At 41.0% G+C, this 21,540-nt stretch overlaps 1 protein-coding gene across 2 annotated transcripts in view; it reads right to left on the reverse strand.

Moving 5' to 3' along the window:
- tank (TRAF family member associated NFKB activator) overlaps window positions 1-21,540 on the reverse strand; it is a 47,369-nt gene that overhangs the window by 11,303 nt on the left and 14,526 nt on the right. The window contains exons 1-7 of one of the 2 annotated variants that reach the window (XM_002933261.5): window positions 17,985-18,073; window positions 9,995-10,071; window positions 9,191-9,340; window positions 6,032-6,143; window positions 4,145-4,281; window positions 2,971-3,147; window positions 1,309-1,367 (exon numbers count right to left, since the gene is read on the reverse strand). In XM_002933261.5, coding sequence (XP_002933307.3) covers window positions 1,309-1,367; window positions 2,971-3,147; window positions 4,145-4,281; window positions 6,032-6,143; window positions 9,191-9,289 — 584 coding nt within the window. In that variant the 5' untranslated portion in view covers window positions 9,290-9,340; window positions 9,995-10,071; window positions 17,985-18,073. Of the gene's footprint in view, window positions 1-1,308; window positions 1,368-2,970; window positions 3,148-4,144; window positions 4,282-6,031; window positions 6,144-9,190; window positions 9,341-9,994; window positions 10,072-17,984; window positions 18,074-21,540 lie in introns of those variants that run through there. The other variant, XM_004917697.4, reaches the window with a different exon arrangement.

Genomic DNA, 21,540 nt, shown 5'->3' on the forward strand with positions numbered 1-21,540 from the left:
CCTTTGCAACATTGTTTAAAAAGTAACAAAAAGTTTAGCAAATGCTGCTTTTAATAGCAATTCTATTTACAAATAACTTTTAAAGTACTCCAAAGTTTCCATAAATCCACATTGGAAAGATGTTTTCTTTTATTAGGCAAAAAATTATTTATGGGGTTGACATGTCTTTTAGTCATATTCCACCCTCTTACTCTTTCCTTCCTTTTAGCTAGAGGCAGCCATACCCGGGCTGGTCACACCAATCAGATGTGATGCAGACAAAAGGCCATAGTTGATATGGGTGCCTTTCTATTCCCCCCAAACCGACCAATCTCCAGGGTATATGGATATTGGTCAGGATTCCTAGGCCGCAATACATGTACAAATAATTTCACACAATATTATTGGTCAGTGTATGGCCAGCTTAAAGGAGAAGGGAAGGATTAATTACGGGGGGGGGGGTGTGTGTCAAATATTAGCCCCTCCCCACAGTAATTGTAATATCTGAACCTGAGGCTGTTGCTCCTGTTAGTAGAAAGCTGAACTGGGGCAGGGTACTTTTCAGCGAGCGACCTTTCACTTCTGGTGAAAGTTACTACGGACTGGGGCTTTACTGTGGGCGTAGACAAAATACGATGACCCCCAAAAAATGTGTGTTAAATTAAAATGCTGGCAGCACCCCCATTTTCAGATTGAAAACGCTGAGATGTTGCAAAATGAAATAAACTTCATTTTCAGTCTTTAGCCTGTTTCAAGGCATAGTGGCACCTTCCCTGAAATGCGTTACTATCCATTTAAAGTCATAGTGACACGTTCCACATTTATCAGGGACATATCAGTGTGACTTCAGTGAGCTTTATAAAGAGAAACTTACTACTCCCTATTGCCCCCCTGCTTCCTGGAAACCCCCTATTACTGATCTGTCGGCAGCTCCTCTTCCTGATGTCTCAGAATTTGAAGTCAGACTTGGGGAGGTGGGTAAAAGTTTTGAGAGGCTGAGGACAAAGGTAAACATTACTCCAGTCTATTGGGAGTTTGGCCCACCCTCAAAATGAAGAACTGACTGCTGGGACATCGGGGAAAGAAGCGGAGTCGGACTCCACCGCAGGTCTGCAACAGGGGTCTGTGGATAGACAGGGGGGCACAGAGGTTGGCAGGGAGGCAGTGGAGGTTTATTAATGCCAGAATAAAAGTGGCTGAGATTTGAAGAATGCAGGCAGCACAGCAACAGAGATCAGTTGCTAAATTTGCTGGCAGCCTGTACAGAGGTCCCAGGCCAACCCTGCTTAATAGCTGGAAATAAATGTCAAATATATACAATGCTTGTACCTGGTGTAGACAGGGGCAGAGCCAGCGCCAGCGGGATCCTGCAATGTTTTACTTTTCACCTTAAAGAGAGTAAAATAAATCTTCTTGTAATTTTTATAGTAAAATGTTTGTTATTCAAGGGCAACTATACCTATTATTTTTAATTTACCGATTTGTGTCAATTTTTTATACATTGCAGTTGCCTCAATGCATGAACCTTATCACCTTAATATGGAAATAAAATAGTTTCACTATGGGTCTTGGTCAAACCCACCTAGCCAACTGCAACCCTCATAGTCAGAGGCTCGCCTGCTTAAGGGTTACAGCCCATGTTCTTCTTCAACATATTTCAGCAAGTCATTGCAGTACATAGATACCTAGGGGCCCCAGATTTTGGGACTTCTCTTCTGTTATTTCAGCCCTGTATAGATACCAAACAATGTGGAATATGCTACATCCTTTTAGGGTCTCTTCGCTAGAATGCATTTGGGCCATGCTGGGTCCTGGCATTAGAGATTATTTACAACCTACTTTAAATGAGGCCAAGTTCCTATTTATATTTAGTAAAGCCTATGCACGTAGGAGCATTACATGGGCAAAATATTTTCTGACCAAAGAAGTCAGTGAATATAAAAATCCTCATAGTCCCAGTTATTAGCAGGGTTTGGAATCCTGACTTTGTTTTTGGCTACAGAACCAGACCACAGCAAGGAAAACATTAACCATGTAGCCATTAGTGCGTAACCCAGGCTGGACTGGGATTGGAATGAGTCAGATTTGAATAAAGTTAGAATTGTTTCTGAAATGGATAATAAAACATTAGCGTGAATAAAAACACATTGAGACTACTGAAAGGTTATTGGAATAATGCGGGGTTATATCACCCCCTAGTGGGTATGCTGGTTATGACAATAGAATCTCTAGTGAAATTCTGTGTTGCTCTATACTCAGTCTAAATTAAAACTAACAGACCCCTTCTCATAACACTCCCACCATAATATATACATAATATATTAAAAGTTCATTGTCACTATGGACTAAAAAGACTGGGTCCTGAGAGCAGAAAAGCATGTGGTCAGAAGCCACATTGTTGCCGCTCTAAAATCAGTCAAAAAGGCAACCAATCAACAACAATAATGCATTAAAATCTCAACTAACTATAGCCCCAAAGTATGCCAGACATGTAAAACGCTACCGGGAAGGGGGGGGGGGGTGAACTACAGGTCCCAGAAACTTTTGCATGCCAGAATTATACTTGCAGTTCAGTACTGGGTGGGGGAATGAAATTTGGTATCTCTGTCTAGAGAATAGGCCACAATGCACAGACTTTGGTACCGGCCAACAAAATAGGCCTGTAGTTTTATATACAAATATAGGTAAGGTCTAGTAACACATAGCAACCTATCAGCAGGTCTGTGAAAACCCAGACAAATTTTTCCAATCTTGGCTGTATGAAGTTTTAACCGGCCTTCTACTACAATGATTCTTTATTATTCCACTTGCATTATTATATTTCTTTTTATCCTTTCCAAAAATATCTATGGGGGGGATTTGATAGTGACATTTATCTAGATGGTTCCCTTTTTTAACATATTGTTGTTGTTGCTGTGCTATCAGACTGCTTATCCTATGCTGTTTTTCCAGTGGGGAGAGTTGGGAGGTAAGTACACGCCCATGACCTACCTCTCCCTCATGGGTGGGCGTCGGCCTGTAATCTTCTGCTTCGTGCCTTTCATTGGCTGATTTCAATCGATTTTTCAAAACCCTGATCTCGTCGTTTTTCTTAAGCACAATCGAATCAAAGGCCTTCTGGGATTCCTCCAGTTTCCTCAGCTTGAACCTTTCATTGTCCAGTTGCTCCTGCAATAGAAGTGCGCACCATTAGAGCCACGCAGGTCTGGCAGGGTCAGCAGGAGACAGAGGGGAGGGCAGAAGGTGTATAGCTTCACCCCAGTGCAGACCTGGCAGTTATGGGAAATGTCATTATCACAATTACAAAATGCCCAGCGCCGTAAAGGCAACAAAAACTCACATGCACCACTGAGCCCCAGAGCCCAGGCCTTGCTCAGAATGTGCATCGACATGTCATAGAACCCAGTGCATTACTAGATGTTACTGGGGCCAACAGCAAATGCAATGTAGGGCCCCAAAAACATTAGTAAAAGAACCCATTCTACCAAGATATATTGAAATTACTCATTTATTTAGTCCTTCTGGGCCACCTATACTCCAGGGTTCCCCTGCAACCACAGGGTCTGCATAATTGTATGCGAATACTGTATTTGAAAATATATGCATGTCTATTGACCAGCGATGATTTGCAGGCTGTGTGCATTGCACCTTGCAGGTAACAGCCATGTTGTCTCCCCAAATCCCGAGCCCTTCCCTACCTTCATTTGTTTAACGACACATGGCAATTTCTATCTAACACCCAGGACATACTTAAATATAAATGAAATCTCATTTCATTCAAGCAGAATGCAATCTTCCATTTTATTTTTAGCCAATTGTATTTAAAGACTAACTTCACCCCAAATTTTTTTTTTTTGGCATGAAGGAAAACATAATTATGTGACTTAATAATTATGTGCGCATTGATTAAAAATATTCAGTGATTGTTGGGCCCCCAATGATTCTAGTAGCTTACCTGTCAGGTTTTCCTTTGCCCCACTGGCTATTTGTTCTGCATGCAAGAAAAGTCAGAATTGCCCCTTCTTCCAGTGCAACCATCATACTACATGTTAAAGCCAGTCATGTTTATTTTTTAAGGTGGTGTAAGTATTAGAGGTCAGAGGGGTGGTTAGAAATGCCCCGTTGGTTTGGGGTAGGCATAATATAGCCCCTTGTCATCTCTTACCTTATAGTGCTTCTCTCTCTGCATGGAAACATTCAGCTCTTCTTGGAGATGCTCATATGAAAAACTATTGGCTGCCTCATTTCTCCAGCCCTCAGTGCTTCCCGGCTTCGGAGACTGCGGTGGGGCATGGGTACCACCTACGCACAAAAGTGTAATATTACCCCACACTGCCGGTACACCAACTATAGTCACAGTCCATTTAGCAAAGTGGGATAGAATTAGTATAAAACACTACTAATTAAATGTATGACTTTTTGAATTCTTCTTTCAGGCACTTAATCGCAGAGTTTGATCCAAGCTTCAAGCCAGAAGCACAGGGAGAGAGACTTGCACTGAAAACTTGACACAGGAAGTGATATTTAAAAGGTTCCACCAGGGTGTGGAGGAAGTAGACCACAGGGCGCCCACTAGGGGTCACAGGTCACCCAAGATGTATGTAAAAATGGTTGCAAGCCCTGTGTTTTTTTTGCTTACTTGCCTCTTGTCCTCTCTCAGAAAAATCCTTCATTCCCATGGCCAGAGTCTGTGCAGCTCTCTCCCTTCTTCTGCTCCCCCTCCCATATAAATTCATAAGAATTTACTCCCCCTCCCATCAGAATGTGTGATCTGAGCTACCAACGGCTAAAATGGCAGCTGCAATCTTAAACAAACAGATGGAGCTTCTACGGCTCTTTACTCAGGTATAGTAAAGCTTTCTGCAGAATAAATTTAGCGTTCTAGGTGGCACTAATGTGGCGAATCTATTGGCAGTAAAATGCCCAAATGCCTTTCCTTCTCCTTTAGGTATTTTAGCCAACTAAAAAAACCCTTGGCTACCATTAAATTGAATGGGAAATTCCGGCCAGCATAGAACCCATAATGCTACCAGAGCACTTTAAGGTCATAAAAGTGCTCACATATTTGTTGCCCAGTGCTCCCCATTCAATGACTGGAAGAGGAGGTCACAGATGCTTTAGTTGAGCTGGTTTAGATGCATCAAGCCAAAAAGTCCCTATATTCTACATGGTATAAGCACCCTTATCTCAAGAGAAGACCACCAGATACCAGACTAGAGAGGCCAACTAGAAGGTAGATCAATATTTCTAGGCAGGGTAACCACTGCCACTTGGCCTGGCACTGGGTAACTTAGGGTTAATCCTCTAAAGCTCCCAGAATTGGCTCATTATCCCCCATGAAGTTCAGTTTTGCAGAAATCTACTCGTTTCTGCACAAATCTAAAAAAAAAATAAAAGTGTATACATCTGAATTTATAATTCCATACCCGGATTCAGTGTATCTCTAAAAATAAACCCTCCAACGTGTAACAGGATCTGCCGTGTATGTGCAAAGCGACGACAGCTGTGACAATGAATTTGTCTTGTCAGCATTTACAAAATATGTCAAGTAAAAGAGTGTATCATATTATCCAAGATTGATGTTCCCATAAACAGTACAATTAACCCTGTTGGAATGGACGGGGCGGGAATATCACTTTCAGCAGTGAGTCCTAGAAATAAAAGGCACTTAGTTTGCCCAGGAGCAGTAGCCCATAGCAACCAATCAGCAGGTAGCATTTACTGGTCATCTGTTTAAAAACAAATATCTTATTGGTCGCTACGGGTTACTGCTTCTGGGCAAACTAAGTGCCTTTCCAGCAAGACCCTAGGCGCAAGATTTTTTTCTGGATATGTCAGGGTCAGGTTTGAGAACCCATAAATCAGTCAAAGAGTGGCACAAAGGCTGGGGGTGGGGGGGTTAATAAGGTGCCAAGTAAGCTTAGGACGAGTGACTGAACTATAGCAAAGAAGTCATAAGAAACATGTGTTCCTACAAATTATTCCAGTGCCAGATAAATTAAGCAGATTTACTCTACAGCAGTGCAAAGCTAATAAGTCCTGAAGATCTCACCTTTCCCTGGGCCAATAGCAGTGGAGGACTGTGATGTCAGCACAGTGATACAATTTTTAAGACTGGCAATCTGTTTAGTTTGATCATGGAGTTGCTGTTCACAAACATCCAGCTGAAAGGACAAGTTGTATAAAAGCCACAAAGAGGGACAAGTAATTAATATTTTATTCTATTTACTTTACAATATGATTACATTCTTTACACATTTAGTCGATAAAAACTAACTAGCAGTAATATCTCTTGCTACCACAGATGGCCATGACATAGAGATCTCTAAAGCTTCCCTAGAGATATCTCATTAGTGTTATCTCAACATACTCCAAAGCTATGGTGTAGTCTTATTTCAAGCTACTGTAGATGTCTGTATCACAGTGATATCTAGAATTACACCAAAGCTATAACATAGTGATATCTCAAGCTACCATAGATGGCTATGCCGCAGAGATAAGTCAAGCTACCCAAGAGTTATCTCATTACCGATATCTCAAGCTACTGTAGATGTTCATGCCATGGTGATATCTCATGTTACCTTTGACCAATGGCATAGGGATTTCACAAGCCACCCTAGATGGTCATGGCATAGTGGTATTAAGTTACCGCGGAGCTCTCTCATTTGTGATACCTCAAGCTACCCCAAAGCTATGTTGCAGTGATATCATAAGCTACCCTAGATGGTCATGGTATAGTGATGTCTCAAGTTACCCCAGATCTATCTGATTAGTGATATCTCAAGCCGCCTCAAAATAAAGTAAGGCTAATGTCCCATAGAGCAAGTTAGTTGGCCACAATAGATCTCTGCTACCACGGGCGACTAACATCTCCAAAATGCCTTTACACCAGCAACAACAGGAGTCAGCTTTCCAAAGTCTTGCAATTTTTCCTTCTGCAGGCACCTTTGTGCAATTTTTCCACCAGTGATTCCTCTTGTTGCTATTGGAAAGGCATTTGAGAGCATTTAGTCTTGGGCAGGAGACTAACTCACAGGCTAGTGTAGAGGCCACTGGCATAGTGATATCTCAAGTTACGCCAGAGCTATTTCATTTGTGATATCTTAATCTACCCTGAAGCTATGAGGTATCTCAAGCTACAGTAGATTTTCATGGCATAGTGATATCTCAATCTACTCCAGAGCTCTCTCTTTAGTGTCATCTCTGGCTACTCTAGAGCTATGGCATACTGATATCTCAAGCTACCAAGAGCTGGCCCACTGAGACATCTCTGGCTACCCCAGAGAGTTGTCTTTCCACCAATTTGTTAAGCTAAATACCAAAGGGAAAATTAAGTGAAATGGCTCAAAGTAACTAAACCCAGGATGCATTGGTACCATGTACATCTAGCTTTGGTTGCCCATTGCATAACCAGAATTTTTATTTCAGGAGCAATCAAAGTTATAATATTTACTGGAAATACCAAGTAAAGCTTCGGCAGCTATAAAAAGAGAGTCTAAGTTTCAGAAGAAAAAAGTAGGCTTTGCTGGATCCAGCCTCAGTTTTAGATTTGATAAGGGCACAGTAAAGGGCAAAGATTGCATTTTTTTTTTAACTATAACACATTTCTCTGTTTTATTTTCCTTGCCAGCTTTCTCCTGCCGGCTGCTTATGTGATTCATCTTGCCAACTGTCTCTGACAGAAAGGAGGATAAGGACGGTTTGGTAGCAGCGCTGATGATACATCTCTGCTGAACACAGTCCAAATGATGCTACAGACTTCTGCCATTCATTCTTTCTTTCATTTAATAAACCAAATATCCAATAACATTTAGTAACAGAAAAAAAAGTCTGGCACATCATTTAAATTTATGGATATTTTTACATATATTATTCTTTTAAATGCTTGGCTATAATGACTTAAGATACTTGGCCTGAGAACTTAAATGGATTCTGTCATTATTTTATGGTGTTTTCTACCTTTTAAAATGTTATTCTTGAACCAATAAATGTATTTTTTTAGCTATAATAATGGTGCGTAGGCAGCCATATCAGATCATTGTGCCTGATCTTGAGCTTTCAGAAAGAGTCAACACTACACAATGGACCTGCTTTCAGATAAGCTATTGTTTCTTCTACTCAGTGTTCTTTGGAGTCATGACTTAGCTGAGCTGGACTTGGATTTTTACTATTAAGTGCTATTCTCATATCTACAGCTAGCTGAGGCATGGTAGCATTTTTATCAATGCAGGTGTCAGGTAGCTGCTATCTTGCTACCTTCCTATTGTTCTGTTGATCGATTGCTGGGGGAGGGGAAAGGGAGGGGGTGATATCACTCCAATTTGCAGCACAGCAGTAAATAGTGACTTAAGTTTATCAAAACACATGTCACATGGCTAGGGGCACCTGGGAAACTAACAATATGTCTAGCCCCATATCATATTTCAAAATTAATATAATAAATCTGTTTGCCCTTTTTAAAAATGGATTTCAGTGCAGAATTCTGCTGCAAGAGCACTATTAACTGATGCTTTTCCCGTGACAGAATCCCTTTAAAGGAACAGTAACACCAAAAAATGAAAGTGTATAAAAGTAACTAAAATATAATGTGCTGCTGCCCTGCAGTGGTAAAAGTTGTGTGTTTACTTCAGAAAGTCAACTATAATTTATATAAATAAGCTGCTATGTAGCCATGGGGGCAGCGATTCAAAGGAGAAAAGGCACAGGCACATAGCAGATAACAGATAAAACACTATTGTATTCTACAGAACTTGTCTGTTATCTTCTATGTAACCTGTGCCTTTTCTCCTTTTTTCCAGCTTGAATGGCTGCCCCCGTGGCTACACAGCAGCTTATTATATAAATTATAGTAGTGTTACTGTAGCAAACACACCAGTTTTACCAGTGCAGGGCAACAGTGCATTATATTTTTATTACTTTAAAGCTCTTTAATTTTTTGGTGTTACTGTTCCTTTAATGTACATACAATCAGCCTCACTGGAGCTTCATTTCAGAGTACCACAACTTCCCAGTGTTTAGCAGTATGTAAGCATGCTATACTCAAAGTCATAATGGGAAGAAATTGAGACTGCAAGGGTGTAAAAGTCAAATGAATTAATTTGCACATTAATTAAATTACCTGTATTAACTGACACTTAATAAAACTGAAAAGACAAATAGGTGCACTTGCGTAAACAAACACCCCAAAAATAAATCCATGATGAGAAGGTACCTTCTGTTGCATTTGCTTCACAGCCTGCTCTTTGTCCATGCATGCCTGACGATACGCTTCATAGGCCTTGTTGAGCTGCTCTCCAATGTTAATTTCCATATCTCCCAGTTCTGTATCATCACTATAAAGGGTGTGGCGAGTTTCGCAAGCCTGTTAAATCCATCCAAGGAAACATGAATCACATCAGCACATTGGGATGTCGCCTTACACCAGCAACAGAGGTTAAAAAGTGTGTCATCTAAACAAGCACTAAATGTGCTCTTCTTCAGGGACAAACCACTTTGGTGGTTTGCCCTGAAGAAGAGCACATTTAATGCTTGAACCGTTGGATTAATAAACTTTTTTGCTTTTTTTTTTTTAAGTCCCTGTGTGTGCAGCATTCTGTCCTTATATATATATATATATATATCCCCATTATATATCAATAGAAACGCTGACCCATTTATAATGTAAAAGGCGCCATTACTAGAGAAGAGAGTGTGGCACTTTGCTGTAGGAGGTTAATCACCTTTCCATAGTTTCATGTTTCAGTGATCAATACCCAGAGCCACAATTGATTGCCCATGGTCTTATTATTGTTACAAAGCCTACACCAAAATCATTTACAGGATGGAGTAGACATTGTCCAATATGCCTTTGTTGTCCCCTCCAAGTGGTGGTATACCCATTACAAGTCAGAAGCCAGGCACCTTGGTTACTGCATTCAAAATTTGAACCTTGTTTATTTTGTCCATTTATTCAGTATCTGTTGCAATATGCTTTATTTTTATCGATAACAGAAATTAATAAGCATGGCAAGATTACCTGGAAAATAATAATGGTTTATTCACAGGTTGCGACTTGCCGTTTAAGACATCTGTTTGCTGCTGTTGTGTTCATACCTGAATATGGGTGAGAGTAAAAAGTACATTATTTGTCTCAGAGTGGTTCTAATCTTTTTTCCCTGCAGTACTATGTGTGACTACACTCCATTTTTTCCATAGGCAACAGAGAAGCACCACAATTTCTAATTTGTGCTACAGATATCGTATGCCTGAAATTGAATAACATGGGGTATAACTTCAATTATACCCCAGTAAAATATGTAACTGGGTCCCTCTCTACTAGGTGCATGACCCATGACATCCCCCCCAATGGGTCCTTGGAAGGCCTCCTCTCTCCCAGGGCACTTATACAGACACAGGATTTGCTCCCCTATATGGAGACTAACCTTTGAATAAGAGGTCTCCAAATAGCAGATCCCTTAATCTCAACATTTGTAACCTTAAGAAGTATGTGACCTAGAGGAGAGAGGACCCAGAGTAGCATGTGACTAAGAGTAGAGATGACCTAGAATAACATGTGACTTAGGGTAGAGAGAGCATAGAGTAGAGAGGACCTAGAGTAGTATGTGGCCTACAGTAGAGAGGACCTAGATTAGTATTTGGCCTAGAGTAGACAGGACCTAGAGTAGTATGTGGCCTTGAGTAAGGAGGACCTAGAGTAGTATGTGGCCTAGAGCGGAGAGGACCTAGAGTAGTATGTGGCCTAGAGTAGAGAGAACCTAGAGTAGCATGCAGCCTAGAGTAGACAGGACCTAGAGTAGTATGTGACCTTGAGTAAGGAGGACCTAGAGTAGTATGTGGCCTAGAGCGGAGAGGACCTAGAGTAGTATGTGGCCTAGAGTAGAGAGAACCTAGAGTAGTATGCAGCCTAGAGAGAGGACCTAGAGTAGCATGTGGCCTTGTGTAGAGAGGACCTAGAGTAGTATGTGGCCTAGAGTAGAGAAGACCCAGAGTAGCATGTGAACTTGAGTCGAGAGGACCTAGAACAGTATGTGGCCTAGACTACAGAGGACCTACAGTACCATTTGACCAAAAGTACAGAGGACCTAGTGTAGTGTGTGACCTAGAGTAGAGGGAGCCTAGAGTAGAGAGGACCTAGAGTAGTATGCAGCCTAGCGTAGTATGTGGCCTAGAGTAGAGAGGACCTAAAATAGTATATGATCTAGAGTAGAATTCTAGAGTAGAATGGGACTTAACACCTGCTTTGATCACTGAGGCAACAAGTTAGTAAAAGCAAAATCCTTTATTTCCCCACTATCAACACATAAAAATTCTTAAAAAATGTACATACCGCATAAAAACAAAGCGGCAATAGTAGAACGTTGTATTACCCAATAGTTTTATTTGGATTTAATAGTATATTAGTGACACCTATGAATGTTACTGTGCTGATTTTAGTCAAGATATAGCAACCTTAACAGACTCTTCCAAGCAGAGCGTGTTCTGCTGTAATGTGAAAGTGAAAGTATGGTCGACTGCTGTGTGACGCCCTTCAGCATTCTGTGCCAGATTAGAGCACATTGCTGCCATGTGACTGGCTATTTTGGAACATAGGAAAAACAAGTACTGAAGTGTTTGTACCAGTTTGGATATCTGACTGTGTAAAACAGTTGTATTAGTGCTCAGAGTGATGTCCTGCAATGCTTTATACTCTTGTTTAAGGAATACTGTCACGGGAAAACATGTTTTTTTCAAAATGCATCAGTCAATAGAGCTTCTCTATTCTCTTTTGACATTTCACATGGGGCTAGCCATATTCTTCATTTCCCAGGGTGCCACAGCCATGTGACCTGTGCTCTGATAAACTTCAGTCGCACTTTACTGCTGCGCTGCAAGTTCGCACCCCCCCCCCCCCCCCAGCAGCCGATCAGCAGAACAATGGGAAGGGAGCAAGATAGCAGCTCCCAGTAGGTATCAGAATAGTAAGAAACCAGTTACATGTGAGTAGGAGAAACAATAGGTTACCGGAAAGCAGTTGTAATGTGTAGCGCTGGCCCTTGTGAAAGCTCAGACTACACATCAATATTACAACTGAAAAAATACATTTGTTGGTTCAAAAATACAATTGTAAATGGCAGAGTGAATTATTTGCTATGTAAACAGTGTAATTTAGAAAACCCCCATACCTGTATCCATATTATCCTAGTTGCTATCTATGTTGCATGTTTGACTTTTACACTCAGTATCCTAAAAAGCAGGGGTGTCCAACTGTCCTGCGACCCCCCTCTGTGTGGCCCCCACCTGTCTGGCTGCTGTGACTGCTTACCTTTGAGTAAAATTTAAATGGTATCAATACTAAGATTAACTGGCCCCCTGCATGGTTCACACCTCAGATTCCGGCTGTAAAACCCTGTATTGTTTATACATGTAATCACCTGTACTGTTCACACCTTTTAATCCCTGCATTATTCACACCTGAGGCTCAAACCGTGAGCACCCGCATCCTGTTCACACCTCTGTAGTGCCAGCATTGTGTCACTGTATGTACTGCCTGCCCTATGCTGCCTGTGTGTGCCATACTCTGCCTGTCCTATGCTACCTGTGTGTGCCATACTACGCCTGCCCTATGCTGCCTGTGTGTGTAATACACACAGGCAGCATAGGACAGGTGATACATACAGTGACACAATACTGGCACTTCTCCTACAGAGGTGTGAACAGGAGAACAATGTGGGTGTGCCATACTCTGCCTGCCCAATGCTGCTTGTGTGCCATACTCTGCCTGCCCAATGCTGCGTGTGTGTGCCATACTCTGCCTGCCCAATGCTGCCTGTGTGTGCCATTCTCTGCCTGTGTGTGCCATACACTGACTGCCCTACACTGCCTGTGTGTCTCACACTCTGCCTGCCCAATGCTGCGTGTGTGTACCATATTCTGCCTGCCCTATGCTGCCTATGTGCCATACTCTGCCTGCCCTATGCTGCCTGTGGGAGGTGAAACTGGCAGGGGTTTGTTCTGGGAGTTTGTTAGCATTTGAAAATAGTCATTATATGGTCCCTAGAGTGTGTAATTATGTGCTGAGGGTTGCTGTGTTATCCACAGGGGAGGAGGAGGAGGCATATGGATTTAAGGGTGTGTCTTAATATGACATAATATAATTCTTTCACATACAACTGAAGGGTGATATGCCCACAGTGACCACCAACCATTTGGGTTTTTGCTGCGCTACCCCCATTAGTGTGGGTATGGTCTTAAAAGCTCTTGTAATAACATGGGTGTGGTTTTAAAAGGGCGAGTGATCAAAAGAAGCTTCCATTATCAGCCCTCTGATTGGCCCTTGGTACCAGAGAAGTTGGACAGCACATTCCTGTGGCAGGGGACTAAAACTCAGTTGCAGGTCACATAGGCTGGTTGGGGGAAGGGAATTGCCGGAACTACACAATGTAGATGCAACAGCTGTAGATGTTGCAGATGCAACATTTCTACTGTCTAGATGATTTTATCTCTTTTTGGAATGCAGTTAGCCGCCCCAGTCTGGCCCTCATCTAACTCATTCTGCCTTTCTCCCAAAGCCCTGTACTTACCTGGCAAGCTTCCAGATATATACACAGCCGGATAATAATTCACCTATTAGCGCCCACAACCTGCACAATGGGCCCCTGCGTGGGTGGGAATAATCCTTGCCTCTTCCTGCAATGTAACCTAAACTTTCTATTTCTCATTCCCTCCTCCTCAACACACAGTAAAAATGTATTCGTATTTTATGGTTACATTAAACAGATTTAAGTATAGAGGAACAAATGAGTCCAGATCTGATGATGGAGACTGTAGACTTGGCCAACCCATACAGTTTCTCATAAAAGTAACTAATAATAACAACAACCCTAACCGGTTGTTGCTGGACTACAAATCCTTGCATACATTAACATATTAACAAGGTTAAGGCATTCTGGGAGCTGTAGTTCAGCAACATCATGGTTTTATTCTTAAAGCTATTTTGCTCAGTAAAACTTTTGCCCAGCACCAAACAAGTTTGTCCTTTATTCCCATGTCTGATTCCTGTGTCATATTATGAAGCCAAAATGACATTATCTCTATATGTAAGATGCCTGACACACTGCTGGGAATCAGCATTCTCATTGGTGAATTCTCTTGCATCTATAATGAAGTCTCATTGGTGAATTGTTTTCATGTGTAATTAAGTTTTTCATTTGCTTTCATAGAGAACTAAGGAGGACCTTATGGTTGGGTTTAGTGAATACAGAACCAAATCCTTATTAACAAATGCAAAAAAGGCTACGGAAGGGTTTTAAAAGAGAAGGAAAGGTAAAAACTAAGTAAGCTTTATCAGAAAAGTCTATGTAAATACAGCCATAAGCACTTACAGTAATGCTGCACTGAGTCCTCTATCAAAAGAAAAACAGGATTTCTTGTCTCTTTTTTTGTAAACATGATGTTCCAGTGTCTGACTTCCTCTCTCAGAAACAGCCTTAATTCCCTGGGCCAGAGTCTGCTCAGTTCTCTCCTCTCTCCTGCTCCCCGTCCCACTAGAATGCTAAGAACTCCCTCCCTTAGGAATGTGTGAGCTTAGCTATAACGGCTAGAGACTGCAGGCAGGAAGCTACATAAAATGGCAGCTGCTATCTTAAGCAAAGGGAGAAAGCTTCTAAAGCTGTTTACTCAGGTATGGTAATGGTTTCTGCAGAATAAATATATTGTTCTAGGTGGCACTAATGTGGCAAATCTATTGGCAGTAAAATGCCAAAGTGACTTTCCTTCTCTCTTAAGAACCGCGTCTCTTTAATACTCACATATCCACAACTTATCCAAAATATGCCTCATCTATAATATCAAATTTAAAGGGGCCATATACATAATACATCTTTAAAATGCAATTAAAAATGTCTCAAACTGCTTTGCTGATCTTTTCTATAACATTAATTTTTTTTTTCTTTAAGATTTCAAGATATTAGCAATTGTGCCCAGATAGCATGGCTGGAAAACAGGCAGAATATGAGGGCTAACAGTTTAAAAAGCATATAAAATAATGACCAATCACAAGGTTTCTTAGTATAGGTATCTCTATGAGATATGTGTATTTAAAGGTGAACTTCCCCTTTAAGTTAATTTAAAGATATATTTTTTTTTTCTGCTCTGCGTGGGTTCCCATGAGGCACAACAAGTCTTTCTGCAAGGCGCATTCTTCAACAGTTTCACCCACTAATGTTACTATTATAGCTTATATATGTGGGGACACATTCCATAGGGCTGTAAAGTACATTTACTTTCAGAAAACAGCAAAAAAAAAAAAAGCCGAATCAACTCCAAGTCGGAGCAAGAGAGTCATTAATAAGCACCGTGGAGACAAAGCAGGGAAAGGGGCGAGTGCCATTGTTTTCCTTTTTCCTGACTTAACTGCATCCAAAAAAAGCTCTGATAGTAAATAAAAACCACATGTATGCAGGGAAGCTCAGTCAGCACTGCCATCTAACTATGGGGCTTTATACAGTGAACAAAGTACCCCATATTGTAAAATATAAAGATAATAATATCCTTACATTTTACAATGTGGAGTACTTTGTTCACTGTATAAAGCTTCATAGTTACAGGGATTTTGTGGATTCGGCCAAAACCAAATCCTTCCGAAAAAGGCCGAATCTTGACTGAATCCCTAATTTTATCCCTAATTTTATCCCTAACTTTTTATCCCTAACTTTATTAAAAGTCACAAGGAGTTCTATAATCACATAGAAGCACAGGGCAAAGAGAAACATTTTTAACTTCCGTGCTTATGTGACAAAAAGTCACGTAATTTTAAGGATTCCGATTCGCTGCATCCCTAATCTAAATTTCTCCCCCTCCCCAATATAATAGCCCCAGCATGTGTTGGACTGCAAGAAAAAACATAATTGCAATATACAGTACAGGTATGGGACCTATTATCAAGAATGCTCGGGACCTGGGGTTTTTACAGATAAGGGATCTGTCCGTAATTTGGATCTCCATAACTTAAGTCTGCTAAAAATCATTTAAATATTGAATAAACCCAATAGGGCTGTTCTGCCCCCAATAAGGGGTAATTATATCTTAGTTGGGATCAAGTACAGGTACTGTTTTATTATTACAGAGAAAAGGGAATCATTTAACCATTAAATAAACCCAATAGGACTGTTCTGCCCCCAATAAGGGGTAATTATATCTTAGTTGGGATCAAGTACAGGTACTGTTTTATTATTACAGAGAAAAGGGAATCATTTAACCATTAAATAAACCCAATAGGGCTGTTCTGCCCCCAATAAGGAGTAATTATATCTTAGTTGGGATCAAGTACAGGTACTGTTTTATTATTACAGAGAAAAGGGAATCATTTAACCATTAAATAAACCCAATAGGGCTGTTCTGCCCCCAATAAGGGGTAATTATATCTTAGTTGGGATCAAGTACAGGTATTGTTTTATTATTACAGAGAAATGGGAATCATTTAACCATTAAATAAACCCAATAGGGCTGTTCTGCCCCCAATAAGGGGTAATTATATCTTAGTTGGGATCAAGTACAGGTACTGTTTTATTATTACAGAGAAAAGGGAATCATTTAACCATTAAATAAACCCAATAGGACTGTTCTGCTCCCAATAAGGGGTAATTGTATCTTAGTTGGGATCAAGTACAGGTATTGTTTTATTATTACAGAGAAAATGGAATCATTTAACCATTAAATAAACCCAATAGGGCTGTTCTGCCCCCAATAAGGGGTAATTATATCTTAGTTAGGATCAAGTACAGGTACTGTTTTATTATTACAGAGAAAAGGGAATCATTTAACCATTAAATAAACCCAATAGGTCTGTTCTGCCCCCAATAAGGGGTAATTATATATTAGTTGGGATCAAGTACAGGTACTGTTTTATTATTACAGAGAAAAGGGAATCATTTAACCATTAAATAAACCCAATAGGGTTGTTCTGCTCCCAATAAGGGGTAATTATATCTTAGTTGGGATCAAGTACAGGTACTGTTTTATTATTACAGAGAAAAAGGAATCATATAACCATTAAATAAACCCAATAGGGCTGTTCTGCCCTAATAAGGGCTAATTATATCTTAGTTGGGATCAAGTACAAGGTCTGAATTATTTGCTTATAATGGAGTCTATGGCAGATGGCTTTCCGTAATTCAGAACTTTCTGGATAACAGGTTTCCAGATAACAGATCCCATACCTGTATTACTAACTCCCCCATGTACTCTTATAACTCCTACTGTTTTCTCTTTAGAGCATATACACGCTGGGAATGGGCAACCTGTGGTCTTCTTGCAACATTGTTGAACTACAAGTCTGACACTGAGTCAAATGCTGGGGGTTGTAGCTCAAAAACATCTGGAGGGGCACAGGGAGTCCTGAACATAATGCCCAGCTTAACTGCTAAGCCAACCAACACACACCCATTCAGGAAAGGCGGCTAAAGTCACTATATTATAAAAAGGCACATTCAGATATAAGGTCACAGGACGGATTTGATAATGTAAGTTCTAAACTGCATAAGTTCCTCTGCCAAAAGCAACCAGATAGCGGTTTCATTTTCTGAACTGATAAAAAGTAACTGCTGATATGGTTGCTATTGGCAACTGCACTGTACAACTGAGAACTGATGCTAATAAACGAGTCAGCCTACAGACCTGAGCCTACTACAATGTGACACTTGAGGTTTAGTTTCCCTTTACAGTGGAAGTAAATACCCTTAGGTCAGGTTAGTAAGTTGTACTTGTGAATTGGATTTTATAAAAAAAAAAAAAAAAATAGTAAACAGACTTCTGGAAAATGTCAGAGCAATAAAAGTAATAAAAGTAAGTATTAATAGGAACAAACAAGGGTCAGCGGCTCCCAATGAAATCGCTTTGCTTCAGGATAAGTGTCACAGAGACTGGCAGCTAAATGTTAGTTACATTGTTGCTAAGAAGCGCAGACGTACAGCAACCAGTGAAACCTCGGCAGCCTCTCTCCCTGCTCCAGCAAAGACCCCTCTACTCACCCCTGAGACTTTATACGGAAGCGGCTTCCAGACAGGAAGACAAATGGAGGGGGCCGGGGAAATGGGCCTGACCCTACCGAGCGCATAACCCCGCCCATAGCTCCGCCCTCGCCTGCTCATTGGCCTCAAATTGCGCGCCTGATTGGCTGCTCTGCATTCCGGAAGTTGCCGCTGCTCTTTCTTCCTCTCTTGGCGTTTCTCTGTGCAAAGCGCTATGACAGAGTCGAGGTCGGGCCGCTGAGAACAGACCAAAAAGTCTTTCTTCCCCCCCTGAAAAATTCTCTTTCCATCTTTCTCACATACACCTTTCTAATACTGACACCCCCTCCCCGTTGAAAAGACACATAGGGTATAGGGCTTCCAGACATTGTGTATGTATTTAGAATTAACAGTGCTAATGAGCCCTTATGATCATTTTAAAGGTAGTGTAAAGCTACCTTTCTAATTTGACATTGAATCGGTCTATTTATCCCCCCAGCTCTTGTATAAACTCATCCTATTGGGTGTCAGGGGATGATGGGATTTGTAGTTTTAACAACAGCCCTCTGCCAATGTTTAGACTTTCCTGACTGCATTGCAGCTGTGAGGAATGTATGGTAAGGTTGCATCAGAAAGGAAAGAAGTGACTGCATATTGGTTTGTCTGCAGTCTTTTGAAATGCAGTAGTGTTCATGTTTAAAGGGGAACTTAACCTACGCTACATACATTATTTAATACAGGGGGCTCAAACTCAATTTACCTGGGGGCCGCAGGAGGCAAAGTCAGGATGAGGCTGGGCCGCATAAGGGATTTCACAAAAAAAAGTCGGGAGCTGCTGATTGCGGAAATGACGTTACGCCATCATAACAGTTATTATGGGAAGACATTCTGTGCGCACAATTAGCTCCTTACGTCTTCCCATAATAACTGTTATGATGGCGTAACGTCATTTCCGCAATCAGCAGCTCCCGCCCGCCGTGCCTTGCATTATCCCTTGAATCACAATAAAAATCGCGATCCATTCATTCGGCGTTGGTGCGGGCCACAAAATATTGTACCGAGGGGCGCAAATGGCCCGCGGGCCGCGAGTTTGAGACCCCTGATTTAATATGTTGGAATTCACAGTCTCAGCAGGGAGGCAGATGCCCTTTTGTGGACACTTACGTCAAGTTTTGTATCACCCCAAAATCTAGTGTAGGTGCCAGAATGGGGTACCCAATACCTATGCACAAGATGCACAAATAGAGACCATGAGGGGAGGGGGGAGTGCAGTGACCGCTACCAAATGCTGAATTAATTGAAGTAAATGACTGCCCCATGTCTGTGCCTAAGGCAGAGAGGTGGGGCAGGCAATATAAGGTTTTTTAAATACATTTTTTAACATGAATGCATGTTTTAATAAAGAAAAGGAAATTGGGGTTCATATGTAATTTGCAAATTACTTTTATCATATTTAATTTGCCATTGACTTTTATTCAACAGCTATTTATGTATGGGAGACAGGACAGAGTTTTAAAAGACTGGGTGCTCTTTTACTATAATGGCACCTTTATAGACTGGAGTTTAAAGTAGGCCCTGGTATTAGAACTACACAGAGGCCCAAACAGTCCCCCCCCCCCCCCCACAGGCCCAATAAATAATGATTGTCTATGGCAGGGGACCCCAACCTTTTTTACTCGTGAGCAAATTTAAAAATGTTGGGGAGCAACACAAGCATGAAAAAAATTCTTAGGGGATGCCCAGAAAGGGCTGCGATTGGTTATTTGGTAGCCCCTATGTGGACTGGCAGACTATAGGAGGCTCTGTTTGGCAGTACACATGGTTATGTGCCTCCAAGTCAGAAATTCAAAAATAAGCCCCTGCTTTGAGGCCACTGGGAGCAATATCCAAGGGGTTGGGGAGCAACATGTTACTCCCGAGCCACTGGTTGGGGATCACTGGTCTATTGCATCTTACAGCAACCCCTTACAAGAACCCACAGATTGCCAGTCTGGGCCTGTATACTTATCAATTAAAAGTTTATAGTTAAATGATCAAGTCTGTACTGCTTTCTAGTTCCTGCTTCCTCCTAAGTCTGTACTAGCCAGTTCTATTGGCCTTTGGCCCTGATATATATCCCTTTCAGCTCATGCCTGTGTACTTTATGCATATAAGGAATGTACTCTTTACATGCTAATCATTTTCCCTCATACCTGAATGTCTGTTTAAAAGGGAAACACCAGGAAAATAAGCGCAAGTAATCAAAATACATATTCCAGTTAAGGACAGGTGAGTCACTTGGAATGTCTTATTACCCTATTATTCAGCTAGAGGCAGTGCTACATTCCAACCTGTTGGTTTCTTTGTGACCAAGTCTGTTCCTTTCAGTCAAGCACAGCAGTGCATCTACACTCATGGGAAAGTACAAGGTTCAGGCTTGAACATTACAACACACCAGCTGCATTTTGTTCCAATGTACAGCTCAGGTGTGAGAAATTCCCCAGGGTGGTTCCTGCTTGGTTATTTTATTGTGTTCTACCACAATCATACAAAGGCATTCTCTATAAATGGGTATGAAGGGGAGAATATGTCCAAAGGGAAGGCGATAACGTCAAACGTGGTTTGTACGCAAGGCATTTTGTTAGGTAATGACTGTTCTGTAATGATCCACTCCCTTTAGATGCACCAAAAAAATCATTTTATAGAGGTTGGCCTGAGTGGGATGCTAGTAGGGCAATATGCCACGAGTGCATTCACCCTAGGATACCTGGGAGAAGGAAAGAAGGTACAGGTATCGAACCCCTTATCCGGAAACTCATTATCCATAAAGTTCCGAATTACGGACCGTCTCCCATAGACCCCATTGTAATCAAATAATTCACATTTTTTAAAAATGGTTTCCTTTTTCTCTGTAATAATAAAACAGTACCTGTACTTGATCCCAACTAAGATATAATTACCCCTTATTGGGGGCAGAACAGCCCTATTGGGTTTATTTCATGTTTAAATGATTCCCTTTTCTCTGTAATAATAAAACAGTACCTGTACTTGATCCCAACTAAGATATAATTACCCCTTATTGGGGGCAGAACAGCCCTATTGGGTTTATTTAATGGTTAAATGATTCCCTTTTCTCTGTAATAATAAAACAGTACCTGTACTTGATCCCAACTAAGATATAATTACCCCTTATTGGGGGCAGAACAGCCCTATTGGGTTTATTTAATGGTTAAATGATTCCCTTTTCTCTGTAATAATAAAACAGTACCTTGTACTTGATCCCAACTAAGATATAATTACCCCTTATTGGGGGCAGAACAGTTCTATTGGGTTTATTTACGGTTCAGATAATTTTATAGTAGACTTAAGGTAGAAGATCCAAATTACAGAAAGACCCCTTATCTGGAAAACCCCAGGTCCAGAGCATTCTGGATAACTGGTCCCATACCTGTACTTGTGTATTAAAAGAACCTCGAGCAAGTGCTTTATTTTAAAGGAGACATATTGTGCAAAAAAAAACTAAAAAGTGCCAGTCCAGTATACTTTTGTAAATATAAAAGTATTATGCTTAAGAAAAAAGATGTGTTTTGGTCTGATT

Source organism: Xenopus tropicalis, chromosome 9 (genome assembly GCF_000004195.4).
Source record: "Xenopus tropicalis strain Nigerian chromosome 9, UCB_Xtro_10.0, whole genome shotgun sequence".
Lineage (NCBI taxonomy): Eukaryota > Metazoa > Chordata > Amphibia > Anura > Pipidae > Xenopus > Xenopus tropicalis.